Genomic DNA, 21,947 nt, shown 5'->3' with positions numbered 1-21,947 from the left:
GATTCAAATGCTATTAATGTAATAACATAAGCATATATAAGGTAATTAAAATTAAAAATAAGAGATGAAAAAATTACGCTACATCACTGGCGTGAAATCGGCGCTACTAAAGGAATTTTCTCTCAAAAAGCTGGCGTTTTTTGACACGAGACCCTTTCGCGTACTCATATTGTAGGCGCAATAAAAAATTATTAAACATAATAAAATATAAAAGTTGGTTGACAGCCATCTCGCGCCGGCGCGATACCGGCACCTCAGCGTACACCAGTGTTCCCCAAACTTTTTTGTGTCGTAGACCCCTTGCCATGTTTTTCCGTGTTGGGTAGACCTCCTACTTACCTGATATTGATTTCCTGTAAATTTCTAACTGTAGCGAAGTTTAGTGTAAAAAACTTAAAGTAAAAACACATGTTAATTTATACATTTATTAATTGAATTTAAATTAAAACTACTCAAAATAATTTTTTTTATCTGTTTTGTAAAATATACGTAACATATTAATATTTTTTTACATTTTCATAGGTACTTTTATAAATAATGTGAATATTTTGATTTGATTAAGATAGTATGATGTAAGTAAATAGGTACTATCAGTGTATGTGTTGAGATCCACTATCGTGGACCCCCATTTTCATTTCATGGACCCCCAAATTATTTTTCGTTTACATAGACCTCTTGCAGGTTGTCATAAACCCCTAGAGGTCGATATAGACCACTTTGGGAATCACTGTCGTACATGGTGTTAAATTAACATTAAAAATACTTATCGGTTGTGGGACGATTGATATTTGATTATAATAAAACGTTCAAATATGAATTATAAAATATTTAATACCTTAAAACTTTATTACAAAAATATACAAAAATAACTGACTATCTATTATTTACAGATAATATATCTTACAATGTATGTCATAAATAAAATACTGGTTTGACATCATATGTCCAACACACCAGACGTTGTCAAGTTAATAAATAACTTTTGTGTTATAAAATAAACAGTGCATTTATAACAATAAAATTTAACGCAAATATTTTCCTATAATCATGTTTATTATGATAATATTAATGTCTGAAATTTAAAATAAACTAATTGATTATAGGTGTAAAAGTCTTAAAGATGGTCCACGTATTTCAGTACAAACTTTAAATAGTTATTATATATATATATTATTATACACCTATTTATATATATTATTATACACCTATTTTCAATTAACATATATGAAGTGATCAATTTAAAATATTACACATTTATTTATTTTGTTGATATCATCTCTTTAACTTCGAGTCTTAACCGAACTTAACTGATATATTTATATTTAGGCAGACGCAAGGGCGGCTCTAGCTTATGTAGCGCCCGTGTGAAAGGTTTCCCTGGCGCCCCCTAGGCCTGACCCCCCCCCCCCACCGCAGCTATAACTATTAACTTTGCCGTCGTTACAAGAAAGTTTTTTCATATTCCAATAAGCTATTTTATAAGTAGGTATAGCTTACAGTATGGTATCAGTTACGGCCTTTCTTATGACAACAGAATAACACTCGTTGTTTTTGTGCCCGTAGTACATCTCTGTTGCGAAACTAAGCGGCGAACCGCGATAGTTCTTGTTTCGTCTTGTGTTTTAAGTTTTATAGACAGAAAAATATAAGCGAAATGTATCGAATTTCTGTTTCGCTGCCCATAGAACTTATAACACAAGGCGTAATTCAACCGCTGTCTCAGGGAGCGCCGCGGCGCCCCCTATAACTTATAGCGCAGAATGTGCGTTGCACACTATAGTTTATGGGTTAAGCCACCCCTGCACAGACGACATTTTCACAGCAATTTTACGTGAACAATATCTCCATTGCTAATTTACTCGCAGAAACCACTATTGGCGGTTTACGACAAACGCATGTATAATCGCGTTCAAAACTGCGATAGTATGAGACTAATTATATGTTTTTATCTCAAAATAATAATAGCAAAGTCGTAATATATTTGAAACATTGTTGCTATCGTTCATATACTTTATACTTCATTATCTCTCATCAAACCGGAAAGTATTTAAGTTTACGTCACAGAAACGCGTGCGCAGCGAAAGCGTAGCTAACGCGATAAGATCTTTGATGCAAATTGTGATGCAAGCCTTCACCTTTATACGATATAGGTCGTCCACTGTTTAATAAAAGCCTTTCTCATTCCAATCGAACTTGATAGATGCGGTCTGCGTCCAGTGTCTTCCGATGATCGTTACAAGGTCGCATACACCTTGTATACGGGCGTTTTATGGTGCACTTATTATATATTAACAATATTAAATTACGTCAATTTAATTATGTCAAACTCGTTGACGAACATACAGCATTTGTTGATTATAAATACTATATAATATCAGAACTATAATGATGTGAATTTATATTGTATTTAATCAGAGATAAACATATTTATATATAAATTTCTATTTCGTAATGTTCTCTTTTATTTATTCCTTCAATAACCATGTCTATAAGGAGGTTTATCAACAAATTGCTTGAAAGCTCTTACAATTATTTTAGATCAACCTGTATAATGTGATCGTTCTGAAAAACTTTTATTTTTTTATATATTCGTTTGCTTCAGACTTCAGATTGGTTGATCCTTCTGCCTGACAACCTCCTCCCCCTGCCTTGCGGCTATATCTATTAACTTCGCCGTCGTAATAAGAAAGTTTTATCATATTCCAACAAGCTATTTGATAAGTAGGTATAGCTTACATTATGGTATTAATTACGATCTTTTTTCTTATGACGGCAGAATAGCACTCATTGTTTTTATACCTGTAGCATATCTCTGTTGCGAAACTAAGCGAGCGTGATGGTCCAAGAAGATGCTTTTAGGGGAGCGCCGCGGCCCACCATGAGACAGCGGCGCCCGTGTGCATTGCATACCCTGCACTAAAGGTTAAGCCGCCCCTGTATATATTTCAATGTAAAGATTATTAACTATTACGCTTTATTTTGATTTTATTAACTTAATAATTCTTGTTTCCCTTTTAGAGCTGTTGAAATACATTTTATGTTTGTCCAATTTACAAAGATTTAGTCCAATGTTGGAAGGATATTGCATTAAATCTATAAAAACATTTACAATTTTCCGCTATAAACTTTACTCACTACAGTAACTCAAGGTTTATGCATTATGGAAGTAATTTTCGTCTCGATATATCGTGATATTAATATCACAGTAACACTTCATTCTTCACTTGTAAGGCTTCACTTCACCTATAAGGCTTGCAACCTGGTGTCATAGAGCGACGTCCTGTTGGATTGAATAGTACTCGTGTCCACTTTACTCTCTTCTTTAACGCATGAGAAGTTGTCGCAGAGAACAAGTGCCTGTAAACAATAAGAAATTATTTAAAGAAAGTTAGTAGAAGTAGACAAAAGAGAAAATAGATTTACTGTGATAAAAAGTAAGGTTAAATTGTCATTAAAACTCCTGGGCATTTGGAAGTTAGGTTAATTTTTTTCTATGTTGGTAGGACTGTCTATAACATTTGCAATGCGGGGACTCCATTTTGACATGATTGAGGAGATAAAAATCTAATCGAAGATGGTCTCGAAGGCTATACTGTAAAAAACTATTCAGACTGTTTGATGTCTGGAAAAACCGTTGCTAAAAGTGTGTTTTATCGGAAGGATAACCATGAAGATGAAATTGATATATATATATATATATATATATATATATATATATATATATATATTTATATATATATAAGATAGAAAATAATAAACCGCCAGATGTGGGCCTTCGACCGCAGAAGTAATAATATAATGCTAATAGATTAAATGACAAAGGGAAATTTTGACTCACAGTGTAAACCAAGCATATGATGCCGATGACAGCTCCGGTAAGTACATCCCACCAGTGATGCCTGTGGTCTGTTATCCTCGTCAGCGAACACACCGCGGAGTAAGAGACACAGAGCAGTTGCATCACCGGCACGAGTACCACGGTGCGGTGGCTCCAGTCGAACGCACGCCTTTGTAAGTACCACTGTAAAGGAAAAAAAAATGTCTCATGTCATATTAGGAAGACCGGAAAGTAAAGTCGTTTCTGTCGACATAATTTATAGAAAAACCTATTGATTTGTTACCACTCCGGCATTTAAAATTTGTATTCTAGAATGCAAAAGGTTGTGAAGGATTCAGGCATTATTTTGCGGAAGCTCATCCTAAGTGAGAAAAGGACCAATATTTAGCCACTTCCGCACATGCAGTGGTAGTCGTGCAACAAAAACAGAGTATCTATTCTGTGTTTGGCACTAATCGGTGTAACATTACTCCTGAAGATGCCCTGTGGAGGGTCGAAACACGTGTTGAGTGATTTAATGGTAACAGTTGTGTAATTCGTATTGTTTGCCGCATGCGCATTTATCAGCGGGCTGGCGGGTGGTGCACTTTGTCGCACGACTACCACTGCATGTGCGGAAGTGGCTAAATATTGGTCCTTTTCTTACTTATTGTTGATTAGATATTAAAACTTGTTAAAAATGTAGTCGTGTGAATTTAACTTAAGAAAGTTATATTACTTTCCAGTCCTAATATATACATGAATAATTTTTTGCATTTTATCTGAACGACGCTATGCTACTATAGTATTTAGGCTTCCTCGATATTAAGACCGTAGATACAGGAGGTCCGCGGGCTAAGAATTTACGCTAGGCGATCGTACCTCAGTTACAACGAAGAAGGACTATACTCGTGTAGGTGTATAGTGTATATATCTAATTTAAATCAGTTGCACACTTGATAGAATTTACTTATAAATTATCTGTGTATATTAATCAATTCAATTGATAACCCTGATAGTTTTTATAATTGACATATCATTGTTAATAATGTGTTACAATAACTGTGATATTAACCGCCGCAAGTATTATAATATATATGACAGTTTTGTTCAAGAGTTGAAGTAAATATTGATTATTTGTTTACAGAGTTACGAAATTGTTTTAATACTATAATTTCTGCACTAATATCTTGAATGTACTTTTACTAAAAATTGATAAATTGTTAATAATCTACTTTAAGTAAGTATAAAGTACCTCTTTATTCTAATAACCAAAACTTGCCTTTCTTTTCGGGAGTGTTTAACCATTACTAAAGAATTTCAGACTCTGTGTTTGGTTCTAATCAATGTAACATAACTGCTGAGGATGCCCCGTGGAGGGGTGAAACACGTGTTGAGTGATGTAACGGTGGTAGTTGTGTAATTCGCATTGTTTACCGAATGCGCATTTATGAGCGGGCTGGCGGGCGGTGCACTTTATTGCACGACTACTGCTACATAGCGGAAGTAGCTATATATTAGTCCTTTTCTTACTTAGGATGGACTTCCGCAAAGTAACGCCTGAATCCATCAGAAATCTACTTTATGTAGTGGTAGTCCATCAGTAGAGGATTGAGCGATTGAGAGTTTGCAACTCACACTTTATCCATTAATTATATAGGATTGTCACTGCACATAGAAAAGTTTGCAGAGGATGGGCAACTGCGCTCTTTGCGTACCATAATGTCACACTGCGATCGCCAACCCGCCTGCCAAGTGCTCTGTATTCACATATACATTACATACATACTTATGTACCTACATATATAAATAAATAAGAATAAGAAAGGACCAATATCTAGCCACTTCCGCACATGTCACTCGGTGTTTAGCACTAATCGGTGTAACAACTCCTGAAGATGCCCCGTGGAGGGGTGAAACACGTGTTGAGTGAATTTACGGTGGCGGTTGTGTAGTTGGCATTGTCTGTCGCATGCGCATTTACGAGCGGGCTGGCGGGCGGTGCACTTTCATGCACGACAACCACTGCATGTGCGGAAGTGGCTAGATATTGGTCCTTTCTTATTTAGGATGGACTTCCGCAATGTGACGCCTGATTCCACTAAATACCTACATATATGTTTATACATACGGATATAAAGATATACACTGTGATACCGACCTAATTAATTAAACTTAATTCAATTTTAATTTATACACTTGTTTGTACACGTTACAACAGAAACAGAGTTATAATAATATAAAAAGTACAACAGGCTGTTTTATCACTAGGGGTAATTTTTTACAGACAACCCTTGAAAGAACTAATAGCTGGCAGTCGACGTATACGAGATTGTTTAGAATATAAAATATACTCAAAAAGACAAATAAATACATACACTTACTTTAATATATCTTAAATAAATACATTGAAACATATAATAATAAACAGCGTATTTTTTTACGTAATAAAAAACTGTTAAAATATAAAAAATGAAGCAAAACCGGTGGCGTATTTCACAACTGAACAGCTGATACGATATAGAATGCGCCGGCAGTAGGAAGTTATTCATAAAAATAACGAGTAAAATGAGCATTGTAATCATTGTAAGCCAAACTGAGTAAGTAATCGTTCGCAGTCTAATTTTGTGGTATATGATATTATTTTTTATGACTCCAATGGGATAATATTATTTTTAACATATATAAATCTTTTTTTTATGACCCCTGCTATTGGGGGCCTCTCGTACCCCTATTTATGGTGGGACAGGGATTTTATTTGCAATTTAATTTTTCACATGATTTTTTTATTTTCTCTCTCTTCTTTCATATCTTACTTTCTCTTTCGGTCTATTATCTATCTTTCATGCTACATTTCTACTTTCTTACCCTTTTGCTTTGTTCATCTATCATTCTTTCCTCTTTTCTTTTTACATTTTTATTTTACATTTTTACTTATTTTCTATAATACATTATATGTCACATTTGAGTTTTATTTTATCACATTTTATCACATTTCTTATTGTATATTTGGATTTTTATTTCTTTTTGTATAACGTTTTTAACTATTTTCTTGCAAAAAGCGAGGAATTCTTTCCTAGTTTCAACATATATAAATCAGTAGTCTTTCACTATGTGATCTTCCTTGTGAACACTGCATTCGAAATTAGTTTCTATTTACTTTAACAAGTCAACACTTGCCAGGTCAATTTTGTGTATGATTTAGTGTATAAAGTAATAAATATTTACTCACCGCCATGAAAAGACCGCAGTATACTGAAAGAGACGTATGGCCGGAAGGAAAGCTGTGGTAAGAGTCCATCTGGTACCAGGAAGAGAAACGACTTGAAGTACACTCGAAGGTACTGACGAACTCTGACCTGAAATAAGGATGTATATTAATTTTTTGTCACTAAAACACTGACCCTATTTTCTATTGACATAAGTCTAGCCAGATGTAAACTAGCGGTACTAAAGGCACTTATTTTAAAAATTCTTTACTTTAAGCTAGAGGGCTTCTCCAGGGTCCTCAACTTGAACCGTTACTTTAGTTACATCATTGACCTCTTCAGTTTATTTAGCAGACGCTCCATAGAGTACCTGTGTCCACAAACTTTGAATCGAGAAAGTCAATATCGAAATTGTTCGATATATACTTTAAATCTCATAATCTAGAATTTAGTGTTATCTATTTATATATTCATACGTTACTTTCAATAACAAAAAATAACGTACTAAATACTAGTATTTTCATAGTGACTTCAGATAAATCAATTTTTAATTGTGAAAATAAAGAAAAGGAAATTAAAAACAAAACTGCTTCTATATACACAGATATGCCTGTACAATATGGTATGTGAACTATATAAAACGGATTATACATAAATAAATGAGATTTCCGCTTATGTACTGACTCTTCACGAGATTTTTACGATATTCCAACCGCATAGAAGTTCGAGAGAGCGTTCAGCGAGTTCGTGGATCGAGCGGTAGATTTAAATACGTAATTAGGTATAATATGAGTTATAATTCGTATTGTATATGTTTGTTTAGTACATTATAGGAATTAAATTATATTTAGTAGATCTGGGCATGAACGAAATTAATTGACATAGTACAGTGGATTTGTAAATTGAAGTAGCAGTGGGCAGTGACGCGCGCAGAGACAACGAACCGGTAAGCCCAGCGTTGGACTTCCACAAACTGGACAAATGACCTAGTTACGATCGTCGGAAAACATTGAATGCAGTTTGCTACCAACGGGTTTTACTGGAAATCTAAGGTGACCTATGTCTAGCACGGAACATCCTATGCCAAATTATAATGATGAAAAATACATATGTCGTTAGTTACAAACTCAGTTTGTTGGTCCTTGTCGACTATTTAATACATATACATAATTGTTATATATATATGATTTAATAACGTAGAAGAAACCTTTGGAATTTTTGAATATAAATCATAAAGAATAATTATTCGAAATTTAAATTCAAAATTGTTAATTCAAGAAACAAACGATATATTACATCTATTACAACAGATCAAAAGCTACTCCGCAGGATTATGTATTTTTGTTTTTAAACATTTTAAAATTATATATTTAATAAACATTGAAATAGTTTTCAGGCGAAAACGTCATTCATAAAATGTGACATATAAGAATATGAAAACATTTATAGTGTAGAATAGTTACCCATAGCACAGATATCATCTTAGATATTTTTTGGTACCTTTTGAACTTTATCTGAGGTCCTAATGTAAAAGCATATATTAGGGGAAGCGGAAAGTAATGTCGCTTTCTTAAGTTAAATTCACACGACTACATTTTTAACAAGTTGCCATCTAGTATACAAATTTTCAATGCTGGAGCGGTAACAATCAATCGGTTTTTTTGTAAAATATGTCCACAGAAATGACATTACCGATTCCCCTACTAATGTTCATATATAGGCTCTTTTCGAACGATTTAGAGCCATCTCCTTTCCTTTATCGGACTACTAGGCGCAGGCAAAAGTTTCATCTATACATTGTTGACATACACATAAGTCGAAATAAAGGATTTGACAGTTCGTTTTTGGTGAGAGTTGCCATGATTTGGAACTACCTGTCTCGGTCTATTTTTCCTAATAAGTTTTTTTTATGACCCCCGCTATTGGGGGTCTCTCGTACCCCTATCTTGTGGTGGGACAGGGTCTTTTTTGGGCAATTTTTTTTTCACTTAGTTTTTTTTTATTTCCGTTTTCTGCTTTCATTCTTCACATGATCTTTCATTCCATTATTTTATACCACATTTCTTCTTTCTTACCCTTTTGCTCTGTTCGTCTATTATTCGTCCCTTTTTCTTTTAACATTTTTTATTTTACATTTTTTTTCCTAAAAAGTTGAACTTTGGAGCTTTTAAGAGCCTTTAAATAGTTTAAAAGTAGTACACTGCAAGTAAGTAAAAAATATTGACACGATGAGGTCAAGTCATTGATAAAAAAATATTTTTACGTCTGGAATTTAGTTAAAAAAGGTTCTTTAAGATAGATAGATAGTACATGATTTCTTATTCAAAGCTAATCGATACATAGACGAAGTGTTATAAACTTACTTTCGCTTAACTTACTTTAACTTAACACACTTTCAAGTGTGCGTCGCAAGAAATCGAGTGTAAAATAACAACTTCACAAATTTAACCGACATCCGCTCTCAGCGAAATGACGATAAACATTCGTACCGGGAAAATGGACGCGTATCGATTTCCACTCGAATGTCAAAACAATTAATCGATTACGAGCTATAATAATTTTTAAGTTTTCACAGCATCGAAATATAACACTCGATTTCATAAATATTTATGAATTATTCATTTCCATAGCGTGTATGTTTTTAAAAATTTCGTCTAGAATTACATTTCGGTTTTATTTCGTAATCATTTACATACAAGACTTATAAATTATTGACAAAAAACATAAAGTAAAAAAAGATTTAAAGAAATAGCCAACTGGCGGTATTCTTAATAAATAAAAAAATATATTACAGACTCAAATAAATATTTAACATAGTAGTTAACTGCACCTATGTATCGAAAATCCAAAATACGTTCCCTAACTCACGTGACCTCTAAGATAAAAGCTTCTCGAATGATGCATAGCAACATCTCAAGTAAACGTTTTTTCTCGGAGGTAACTGCGCTGTTACTCAATGTAGCCTTTAAGTAAGCTAAGAGCACTGCTGCCTATTTAGAGACCGTTGTTGTTGAACATTTATTACCACGACAAAGGCATAGTTTCCGAGGAAACCAACGACCTTTGTTACTGTTAAGAGGTCTAAGTTAAATGCCTCCCTCGCTCTGCCATCTCAAATAGTTAGATGTCCAAAAATAATAGCATATGCTAATAGCTTTTTAAATGTAATTTTATAATATTTATAGTTGTTTAAAACAATTTATATTAAATAACGCAAGAGGTTAGATATTGAATTATTTGAAGTTTTTATTTGATAAAACAATTTAAAAAATTATCCATATTTTTCAACATCAGGCACACTCTTTCCTTACACAAAAATCTTTAATTGGACCTTATTAATGAGATAGAAAAAGAACAAAGATCAGAAACGTAGAACGAAGAATTGCTCGCTTAAAGTGACAGTGAGTGGAGCGTATAGCTTGTGCAACCGTGTCCGTTGAACCCTTAAAGTTTTTCAGTGGAGACCAGAAGCCGGTAGACACGGCGTGAGTACCCCATCCTTACCACCAGGTGGACTAACGACTTAGTTTTTATCTTGGACAGTCGCTGGATGCAGACAGCAAAGAACCAGTCATCGTGAAGATCTTCAGAAGAGGACTTTCCTTTGCAGTGAGCTTCCATCAGCTGAAGAAAAGAATGAACTCTACATCAAGTACTCACCCGTTGCAAGTCTTAGCTGTGTCGGGCTCGCATATATCGAAGAAGGTAGGCCTAGGGTTCCCGGTGACACCTTTCATCACCTCCACGATCGCCATGTTAAAGATCAGACCGTAAGCGTAGCTCCTATACAGCAGAAGTGTCTCCTTCGTAGACAGGCATATCTTTTCCCATGAAGTTTGTTCACTTCCGTTTAGTAATAATTCGGTTATGAATACCTATAAAAGAAGAAGGAGATGTGAAGAACTAAATAAGAGAAATAAAAAGAAGAATTAATATTTTATTGATGGTAGTCAGAATATAGGTCAGAACGTAATGTATTTAAAATTAAAAATCTTGTTAAAGATGAGGAATCAATCACAGAAGTACACAACTCAGTTTTATTTCTGAAGGTAACTATTTATAACCCAAAGGTTCCAGTTCATTTTACGCGGTGAAATTGTAACGATTTTTTAATTCGGTACAAAATACAAAAAAAAAATCCAAAACTTGATTGGTTCTGATTTTTTTTTTGTTAAATTTTTGAGTCGTATCCGTTTTGAAAGACTTTGACTGAACCGAAAACAAGCTCTTTCTGTACTATCCTATCAATTACTTCCGTTAGAGTAGTAGTAATTGAAAGAAAAGTTGTTGACTTGATCAAACCAGCGAGTCGCCCTCGTGGTCTTTTTTTCTTCTTTTTTCTTTTCAGCCGATGGACGCCCACTGCAAGGCGTAGGCTTTCATGACCGGTCTTACGTTGTCCGCATTCAGCAACTACCTGCGACCTTCACTATATCGCCGGTCCACACAGTGGGAAGCCTACCCACGCCACGTCTACCGGCTCTTGTTCGCTATTCAAGAACCTTTTACTTTATTCTTTTACTGTCTGCTTTCCCTACACAATCACGAAGTTACCTTCTTATCTGCATGAACTTAATGATGATAAAGAATGATCTTATTGGTATTTAATGGAATCAGGCGTTACCTTGCGAAAGTCCATCCTAAGTAAAAGAAGATCCAATATTTAGCCACTTCCGCACATGCAGTGGTAGTCGTGCAACAAAGTGCATCGCCCGCCAGCCCGCTGATAAATGCGCATGCGGCAAACAATGCAAATTACACAACTACCACCGTTAAATCACTCTAATCTTACTTATTGGTGCCTTATTGTTCAAGGTATACATATTTTTTTCAATGTAATAATGGTTTTTTAAAATATTAAAATGTGTGCCATTTTCTCATAATTTCTTTACTCCGGCCCAAACGTGACAGTTAATTTTACCTAACATGATTTATGTTACATAAAAAAGCTTTTTGTCATAAATATATAACAGTTACGTACCAGTATTAAGGGTAGAGCAATAATAGTGCTTATTATGACTGCCATCGATACGGTGTCCCCGGTGAAATGGTAGGAGAGTGCTGGATCGTTGCAGAAGAAACCACTCTTGTGCTGTGGGAATACCCCTAGTTCTTGTAACACCAGCAGTGTTGCCACTGTAAAGAATAATAAAATACATATAATAATTACACACACATCCAGCAATTTAACGTATGAACATACGGACACGAAACAAAAATGTTAATAATAAATATACACATCTAAACATTTTAAAATTGTTACTTACGAAATGGTATCGGTATAAGTGTATATGTGTGTGTGAATGCTTGTGTGTGTGAAGATGGACCTATTCCAGATATTAATACGCAATAATCTATAAAAATAAATGGAACTTTTTTAGCCACTTCACACTCGAGTGATTTGGCGGTGGCAGTTGTGTAATTGGCATTGTTTGCCGCATACGCATTTATCAGCGGGTTGGCGGGCGGAGCAATTTGTTGCACGAATATTATTGCATGTGCGGAAGTGGCTAAATATTGGTCCTTTTCTTGCTTAGGATGGACTTCGGCAAGGTAACGCCTGATACCATTAAATAAATGGAACTTTTGTTAGTTACACCATTTATTATTCAAGAACCGCTGGACCAATTTTGATGATTTTTTATTATTTATATTAGTCGAGAATAGAATAATAAATATTAAAATATTTTATTAATTAGTAAAAATATCATCAGTCTAGCCGTTCATATTTATATATAAAAAAGTATTGTTAGTCGAGCTATTTATGTAAAAAATGTGTTCACTAACGAAATAAAAAAGTCACTTTATAATTATGCGTAAATATGACTTCACTGGTGTGCTAATGCTTGCTAAGTCAGCTCATTAAAAATAAAATCAAAGGGGATAAATTATCTGCTAGTGTCTTTATCAGATATTTCTAGTCAATTCAAAATATCTATTTGTGGTTTTTAAACCCAGTAGACCAAAAAGAATCTTAGTATATTATAGGCTCTTTTTATAAGGCATTTGGAACAATCTTAACTTTAAATCGTCGGCCGTTATACAGGATTTTGATCTGATTGTAGTTTTTCTGGCTTTTTATTCTGATGGATATGTGGTCATTTAAATGATAATATTTATATGATAAAATGTTAAGGTTATTAAAAATACGGTGAATATTAGTCTGAAAATAACCTTTATGGGTGATGTTTAGTCAAATTGTTCCGCCATTTTCGAACGGTCGCATCCGCGATTTGGTTAAGTTCAAAGTCAATGTCAGAACGATCCGACAGCACTGCTATTTACGATCCAATTGCGTAAGTGAGGCACAGGCGGGGACTGAACAGGGACTACTCACATCCGCGTGCTTTTCGTTGAATGCAACGTAGCATAAAAGATATTTTTTTAATCATAACCATTTCAGACATACATCGTCAATCACTTGACATAAGCCATCTCCATATATATTCGAATAGGACAGGTTGAAAGCGGCCCGTAAGTTAAACAAAAAAAAATTACTGTTAGATATAAAAAAGACGATATAACCCTTTCAGATGTCTGCATGAAAATTTTTCTGACATTAGTACTTTTAATTGTATATATTTTTTCTCCGGATATAAGCAGTGAAAAGCATTGTATCACTTTAATTATTGTTTTGATTAAAAGTTTCGCATATGCGAAGAAATTTAAAAATAAAAAGTACTTATTGTTATAAAATAAAACCAATTTTTATGGAAAATATAGGTGAGTATAAAAATAAGCCGTGATATAATCCTATAAAATTAAGTAAGAAAAGGATCTCTCGAGTGATTTGACGGTGGCAGTTGTGTAATTCGCATTGTTTGCCGCATACGCATTTATCAGCGGGCTGGCGGGCGGTGCACTTTGTTGCACGACTACCACTGCATGTGCGGAAGTGGCTAAATATTGGTCCTTTTCTTACTTAGGATGGACTTCCGCAAGGTAATGTCTGATTCCATTAAATACCTATAAAATTAGTAATTGCATTTTTTTAATTCTTATCTTCTTAAATATCTAACACCACCTGATAATTCTCTGTATTTTGGAGGACCTCCGGGTTTTCCCTAGAAACGTACTCAAAAAAGTTCTGGTATAGACATATCCCGGGGAAGGCTGGTTCTACCTAGGTATCCTCTATGCACGTAGGACATAACCAAATTGAAGTTCATTAGCCTCCACCTTAGATTTTCTTAATACCAGTTGGAAGAAACCTGCATTAGAATCTTCCAACGTTAACAAGGTTTCTTGGTGCATTGCCTCCAGAATTTTATATCCCCAGCGGACATCTGTTCAACCTGCCTACTACCAGTTCAACTTATCAATCCGCTAAGTTAAAGTTATTGTCCTCATAAGCTGCTTTATATTTAAAAAGTTTGATTAAAGTTAACTAATGCGATTATAACGGAAGGCAGTGACGCAACGTACCCCACGTAACAACACCGAGTTACTTCGTACTACGGCGTGTTCAATTCCACGTTGATCACCACGTGAACATGTGCAGTTGTTACGCAATCATTTTGCGAATCAACCGACCCTAGCGTACACAATCTATATTATCCCGTGTCGCTTTGCTATTGTATCAACGGCGCAATTATTATCGACGAATTAAAAGTTAAAAATTACTTATAACTTACAATTCTATAGTATATGTATGTACTCGTATATGTACTGCCTATAATTCAAAGTATCACGCAAGTCTTAGTTACTCAATTGTTTATCATAGATAAAATTAGGCAATCATTTTTATTAATTATTTTCCAAGTGAATTTATTATTTAATTTAACCTATTTATTTTGTATTTGATTATTATTATACTTTTAATCCTGACACATCCGAGCGGCGCCCTTGTTTGCAACTCTTCGACGTGAAACGATAGCGCGAGGTAATCTACTATCAGCGCCATCTATTGCCGTCGTTTGATATAATAACGTTCGTATCCTGGATTTTTTCTTGTTGGTACAGTATTTAAATTAAGTAAATTTAGTTCGCAATGTAATATGACGCACGTCATTCGTATTAGTTTATTTATTCACTAATTAAGTAATTAATAAAAAAAAATATATTTTTAGTGAAATCGTTGCCACTTCCAGAGTAACATGCTCGGTATTTACGATCGGCAAATAATTAAAAATAATTAAAAATTTCAGAAAAAATCTATGTTTATTAACGCTTTGTACTTTAGGATAAAAGGATTTATAGATATTTAATTTTATATATATATTTATATATATATATATATATATATATTTATATATAAATATTTTAAACTGTGGACATGTTGTAATAATATTTACATGCCTTTTTGTCTTCTTTGGTTACAAAATTGGTGTGTATTACAAGATATTTTCCTCATTAATCAATATACGGGTGATTAAATATACTTTAATGGAATCAGGCGTTACCTTGCGGAAGTCCATCCTAAGTGAGAAAAGGACCAATATTTAGCCACTTCCGTAAATGCAGTACTTGTCGTGCAACAAAGTGCACCGCCCGCCAGCCCGCTGATAAATGCATATGTGACAAACAATGCGAATTACACAACTGCCACCGTCAAATCACTCAACACGTTTTTCACCCCTCCATGGGGCATTTTCAGGAGTAATGTTATACCGATTAGTGCCAAACACAGAGTCATTTTAATTGAGATGAAATATACGTACAAAAGCTTCAAAAAGCATAAATATATATATCAATAACTAGCTAAAATCTTTAACGTTTTACACTTATTTCTAATCACCCAGTATAAAGTGATCACATTGAAACTCTATTTGAATGCGTTAGGCCAATAATTTCTAGCAGTATAAAATTTGCAGGGACAGACAGTAAAAAATAATTAATTTTAATATATATATAATATTTATTACTTTTGAAACCATTGAATTTTGGATAAAGTCTACCATGTACAAGTTGATAAAAATGAGCAATAAATTAACCTTTTTTAAAACTTTTTTATCTGTTAGCAATCACCCTATATATATAAATTTTTCTGAACAATAGAAACAGTTTAGATGTTTTGATATTGAGATTGACTTAACTATCTTAATATTGTCACGTAAGTTCTAACATGTTTGTTCAAATGTTTGAATAAGAGAAGACAAACTTTGACGTAAATCTTTCGATTTTAATGTTTCGCTAATAAATTACACACGTGTAAAACGCTAAAATTGGTGTTAGATATATTTATTACGATTTATTAAAAAGTAAATAGAATTTATTAATTTTGAATTAAATTTTTTTTTTATAAATATTATAAACATAACAGTTATAAACAGGTTTATAAACATTAAAAAATTACTACGAAATATTAATAAAATTCAAAAATTTAATACTTAATTTCATCATATAAAATAATTCAGTTTTAAATTAAATTTTAGTCAACAGTTTCACTACTCAACAACAGATGTCGCTAGTTTATACAAACATTAAATACCAGGAATCAATTGTGCTGCTAGTCTTACATTATTTTAATTTTGTTTTCCTATGATCACTCAACGTATTAGATTTTGAATGGAGCAATAAAAATTCTTGGCCATGAAATAAATAAAGGGCCGGAGGGCTTTCACAATGCTCGCGTTTCGTTTCATAAAAATAATAGTCAATTTATTATATCTCGTTAAATACATTATATCGAAATCGTTTCATGTGGTTTAATAAACTATTTTAAACATATTAATCATTACCGGGCTGCATTTGAATGGATAAGCATCTTAATAACTTCATTAATTTTAAGATGAGATTAAAGTCAAAGATTAAGTGAAATAGCCGGCCGTATCAGCTATTGATCTCTGATTGTGATTAACTGTTCCATTGGATATTAATTTTGTTTTTAAGAATTTTAGTTTTAAATTTAGTTTATTAGACGGCCAGTACGTTTTTGTTTCTTTTTTAAAAAATGTATTATAACTTAAGATTTTGTAATACATAATCTTGCTTACATTCGCTCGATCCCTAGACGAAGCTGTTTTGATTTTACAAATCGAATCAGTAATAAGGATATCCACAAATGATTGTAAGTAAGTATTGTGGTTTCGGTTGAAATTGATGCTGTTAGCCTTAAGGCTTTTACAGCTTCATCGGAACTGAGTTCACGGAGCGGAAGGGTCCGTGAAATTAAAAATAAAACTAGACTGGACAGACGCATTCCAGTTGCACGATGTCATTCGTACTTAGTAAACCGCTCTACCCGAGTAGAGCTGTGTAGTGTTTATGTTATGTATGCGGCTTGGAAAGGCAATGTGGACCACAGGCGAGCCTAGGATGACTCAGGAACCAACCTTGGGGTTTCCCCCCTGAGAAGGGGTGTTGTCGTGTAGTCAGTAGAGTTTTGTTCTATTATAGATGACGTGATGTTCTGTGTTGCAAGTGCCGTGGATGATATATCCACTGGAGTCTTAAGGTTGTGGACTGGATACCACACACCGACAACTACAGCGTCCACCCATAAGATAGAAATTCTTCTTATTTTTTTTATAGTTGTCTTTAAATCAAAACTTTAATATATGTTCCTGTATAATATTTCAATAATTAAAAATCGCTCATTATTATTGTATATTGTTCTAGCAATTTTATGTATACATTATGTTAATTATTAACAATAATGAAAGAATGAATTGTGTGTGTGTTACACGCCGGCGCACTTGTTCCGCTTCGAGAGCTTTAAGTTTGCGCTAAATAATTGAAACAATAAAGCTCCGCGACCATGGCAGTGCTTAGAACTTTAATTGCTTACATAAGTTAGTAGAAGGCTCGATATATATTTAATTAAATATCCTATAGTGTGTTATACGCATTGTTCTATTGTTTTAAGGATTCGAGGTACAGGTGGATTGGTTTTGAATGTAAAAACTTTAAAGGTGTGAAGGTCAACTATATCCAAAAATTAACTAAGAAAGGGACTAATATATAGCTACTTCCGCTATGCAGCAGTAGTCCATTGCACGACTAGCGCATAACACGAGTCAACAATGCGAAACACAACAGACCGTTCGGTCTAACATCTTAGGATGCCTCGTGGAGAGATGAAACACGTGTAGAGTAGATTAACGGTGGTAGTTGTGTTTCGAATTGTTCACCGCACGCGCATTTATCAGCGGGCTGGCGGGCGGTGCACTTCATTGCACGACTACTGCTGTATAGCAGAAGTAGCTATATATTCGTCCCTTTCTTAGTTAGGATGGACTTCCGCGAGGTAATGCCTGAATCTATTAGATATCAAAAAATTATGGTTTGTAAAAATATAGTAAGAAAAAGCGTAATTAAAATTTGTATTACTATATATTAAAATAAATTAACTTTTACTATCTAACCCTGAAAACATAGTACTGTCAAATTTTTTGACCTGAAGCATTCCAATAGAAACAAAAATAATGTAAATACATATATCAGAGTGTCTACTTTGTACAGGTTGATTGGAAATAGGAAATGTATACAATCACAAGCTATACATAAAAACTATAAAGCAATATATAGTTTTAGCTATTTCTCTGATTTAGTATGTGCTAATATTAATAAAAAAAAATTCAATCAAACAAAAATCTGGTCCGATATATTTTTGGCCCAGATATATCTTTGATTAAAAAATTTTGGGGCGGAATTTACCTGCGCTCGAGCAGGTGTATCTTGTCGTAACGCTGTTAAAAGCAGGTATATACCTTACTTGTCAAATCGCATTGAGGGATTTTTTCATTACAATTGCTTCCCACGATACATCAAAACTTCGACTTTATACAGGGATACTTATATTGTTTACATGTATAAATTCTTTAAATGGGTGAATTTATAGCACATAAAAGCCTTAATACCACAAGCTTTAGAGTTCACACCTATTTACAATCACATTGAATAAAATGATCACTCTGAAATATGTATGTGTATCTCTTTAATTTTCTTGTTACTATTTTCTATTTAAACAGATAATGATTTACCAAGAATATACAACCTTTGTCGATTTTTATTGGTACGAACAAAGAAGAAATATACATGGTAATTGGTTGGTGCAAAAGCTGTAAGAGGTATAGCTCATTTGTTAGCAAAAAGCTTTAAAACTTTTACGCATAATTACAATCACTCTGTATAAAATGATCAATCTAAAACATGTTACATTCATTTATTGTTTATATTAAAATGTGATAGGCTAATATTTTCTAGTAGTACAAAGGCTGCAGTTACAGAAAGTAAACAAAAACTAATTTCAATGTGTTACAATTTTGAACTTACAAACTGTTTTCCATGCTATGTTTTTTTACGACACTCATTTCTTAAACTATTGTTTTATGTACAGAATGTACCTTTAGTTAACAGAAAATAACCTATACACTTATCCTTCTAAAGTTTTAACACCTAAAATTAATCACCATTTATATACAGGTTGTCCTATAAATCAACGTCAAACCCAAAAAAGGATTATCGCGTTAAAAGGTCAGGTAAAAATCTATGTCACATATTTTTTGAATTATTATACTTTGATGTAGTAATCATTTTAAATACAGATTGAATAGTGAGGCAAAAAAACTTTTAAAGTTATTTTGTTTTTAGTTCTAGAAGGGGCTCCTAACCGAACATTTACAATGGATTTGTAAGAAGAATATTAAGTAATCGATAAAGAATAGGGCGGCGATGTGTTATAGATTGGTCTTATTTCTATTTTAAACATCGAAAGCAATACTTATGGAACTAAATATTCCCTAGTATGCAAATACATCAAAAGACCACACAAGTAAATCTAGTCAACAAAATAATTAAGAATAAATTCATAGTATATGTAAAGTACAGTGTAATAATACTTGCGATATTGGATCGCTTGTTCGATTTCTGAAATACAATGTTATATAATTCACAGTTTGTGCATTAATTATATAGGATTGCCACAGCTCACTAACAAGGTTCCAGAGGATAGACAGATGATGAACAGCAGCGTCCTCTACGTACCATAATACCGGACTTTGATCGCCAAACCGCCTGCCATGTTCGATGGTTAAGGTACATCCTCCTATAGATATCTTTAAACGCGACCTATTTCTTGCAGTGAGCGTCCAGAAACGAGGTGGGAGTGTGAGGTATAAAAAACTAATGTCTCTATAAGCCTCTAAGGAATCTTGGCATTTAAAAGGCGAGTATAATTTTTAGAACGGGCTTTTAGAGCAGCATTGATAATATGATTTAAAATTTGTTTAGCTAAATAGAGTTGTCTGATTCGTGAAGGTGAACGTCAACGCATTGGCGGCGGCCTCCGTAAACCTTCAACATGAGCCATCAGCCCGGAGCATGGTACCCTGTTCCTCTCTCTATAAAACTATTGACCCGACACCTTCACGGAGAACCCATAGAATTGTAACAAGTTACGTCTCTTTTCTGAGGCTAGACGCCTGCTGTGTAACACGATTTAGGTTTGACGTTGATTTATGGGACACCGTACACAAACCATTGTACCGATGTATGTTATTCTTATATATTTTGTAAGTAAGCTGTGAAAATTTATATCGCGTGAAAGTTTTTTTATGCATCGTTATATCTGTTAAAATGTTTTTACTAATTATTAGTGCATATATTGTTTATTTTAGTGTAACTTTTTATCTCTAACTTTTATTCATTTGCGTATTAGTGTATTTGTTTTTACAGTGTGAAATAAATGTTTATCTACCTATTTATGTGGATGAGGAAATAAACCACACGTAATACGAGCGAAATAAATGCGACGAGTGAATGCTTTTTATCCTGAATCAAGTCTTTAAGACTCGAAGTCGACACTTTGGTGGTCGATTGATTGTTTTCTTAATTTCTACAGAGTACGTGCGTTTCGTGAGACAGAAATCTGATTCAAACTGAATCGCAACAGTGTCGTATTTTCGGAATTTTCCGAATCCTCCCAAGTAATGACGAGTGAAAATTAGTCGAAGAAAATGCTTGAAGTGCTCCTCCGGCGTCACTTTTATAAGTACGCCGAGAAAAAAGTCTTCGAATCTTTTACGTTCCTATTCCACATTTGTCGGGTCACCAGAAGTTTTGAATTTTCTCGCAACAACTGTAGTCTTTATATCGGAATATCAGACCACTTTCTTTTGTTTTATATGCCATTAAAATAAAGGTTGATACATATCTATTAAATAGGTTTATTCAACTATTAAAATCGAAGACTTAATAGAATTACCGTTATGTTAATAGATAGTTACACCATGATTATTTTAGGCAGATATGTCAAATTATTTCAAAGTCGTTTCGCGATTTAAAATAAATAAAAATATAATGATTGGTTATGACATTTACCGCCGCGTGTTGTCGCGCGATTGACTTTTTTTTTCTTTTTTTTCTATTTAAAAGCAACTGCGATTTGATGCATTCCGCCACATGTGTCAGCGTGGGGTCCAACATATGTAGTTAGTTTTTTGCCATCGCCTATAAAAATGCTTGGGTACTGTCAAACTGCATATAAAAATAACGGTTACAGTTATTTTTAGAATCTTTATGCATAATAATAACTTTTAGTATATTGGTATTTTTGTGAAAATATGTAAACTTTTTGGTGTAAATCAATAATCAGTAATGTTCCACAGTACAGAAACGTTGTCTCTAAATTCACAGTCGATCAAAGAGCTGGGGAAAAGGATATGCTCGCGATTTCTCTCCGAGATCGAAATAGGAATGAAGAAATCGGAAAAAATAGTAACCGACATAGACTAGCGGGTTAGAAGGTTGGAATGACAGTATGCAGTAGCAGTGGCAGAACAAGATGGCATCTGAGACCTTAAGGTAAGATGTCGTGCCACAAGTGTAGACGAACAACTTTATTAAAATATCGTCATACAATGCTGGATGCAGTCCGGATTCCAAACGGTCTTATTATAAATCTATGGAGGATCCAGCAATGGACACTATATTTGATGATAATTACGATTTGTGTTAGCGATTTAGCTCTTTTTTTAGGA

The 21,947-nt window shown here is 33.7% G+C and overlaps 1 protein-coding gene across 1 annotated transcript in view; it reads right to left on the bottom strand.

Moving 5' to 3' along the window:
• Nucleotides 1-1,767: 1,767 nt before the first annotated feature.
• LOC137921497 (phospholipid phosphatase 1-like) overlaps nt 1,768-21,947 on the bottom strand; it is a 51,521-nt gene continuing 31,341 nt past the window's right edge. Inside the window, exons 3-7 of the mRNA XM_068764273.1 lie at nt 12,008-12,162; nt 10,687-10,901; nt 7,050-7,176; nt 3,839-4,021; nt 1,768-3,357 (exon numbers count right to left, since the gene is read on the bottom strand). Coding sequence (XP_068620374.1) covers nt 3,244-3,357; nt 3,839-4,021; nt 7,050-7,176; nt 10,687-10,901; nt 12,008-12,162 — 794 coding nt within the window. The 3' untranslated portion in view covers nt 1,768-3,243. The remainder of the gene's footprint in view (nt 3,358-3,838; nt 4,022-7,049; nt 7,177-10,686; nt 10,902-12,007; nt 12,163-21,947) is intronic.

Source organism: Battus philenor, unplaced genomic scaffold, assembly GCF_028537555.1.
Source record: "Battus philenor isolate CCGP_79_NKW_IND1 unplaced genomic scaffold, ilBatPhil1.0.hap1 SCAF_19, whole genome shotgun sequence".
In the NCBI taxonomy this organism is placed as follows: domain Eukaryota; kingdom Metazoa; phylum Arthropoda; class Insecta; order Lepidoptera; family Papilionidae; genus Battus; species Battus philenor.
The sequence above is the reverse complement of the archived record's forward strand: the minus strand, read 5'-3'. Positions and strand labels throughout refer to the sequence as shown.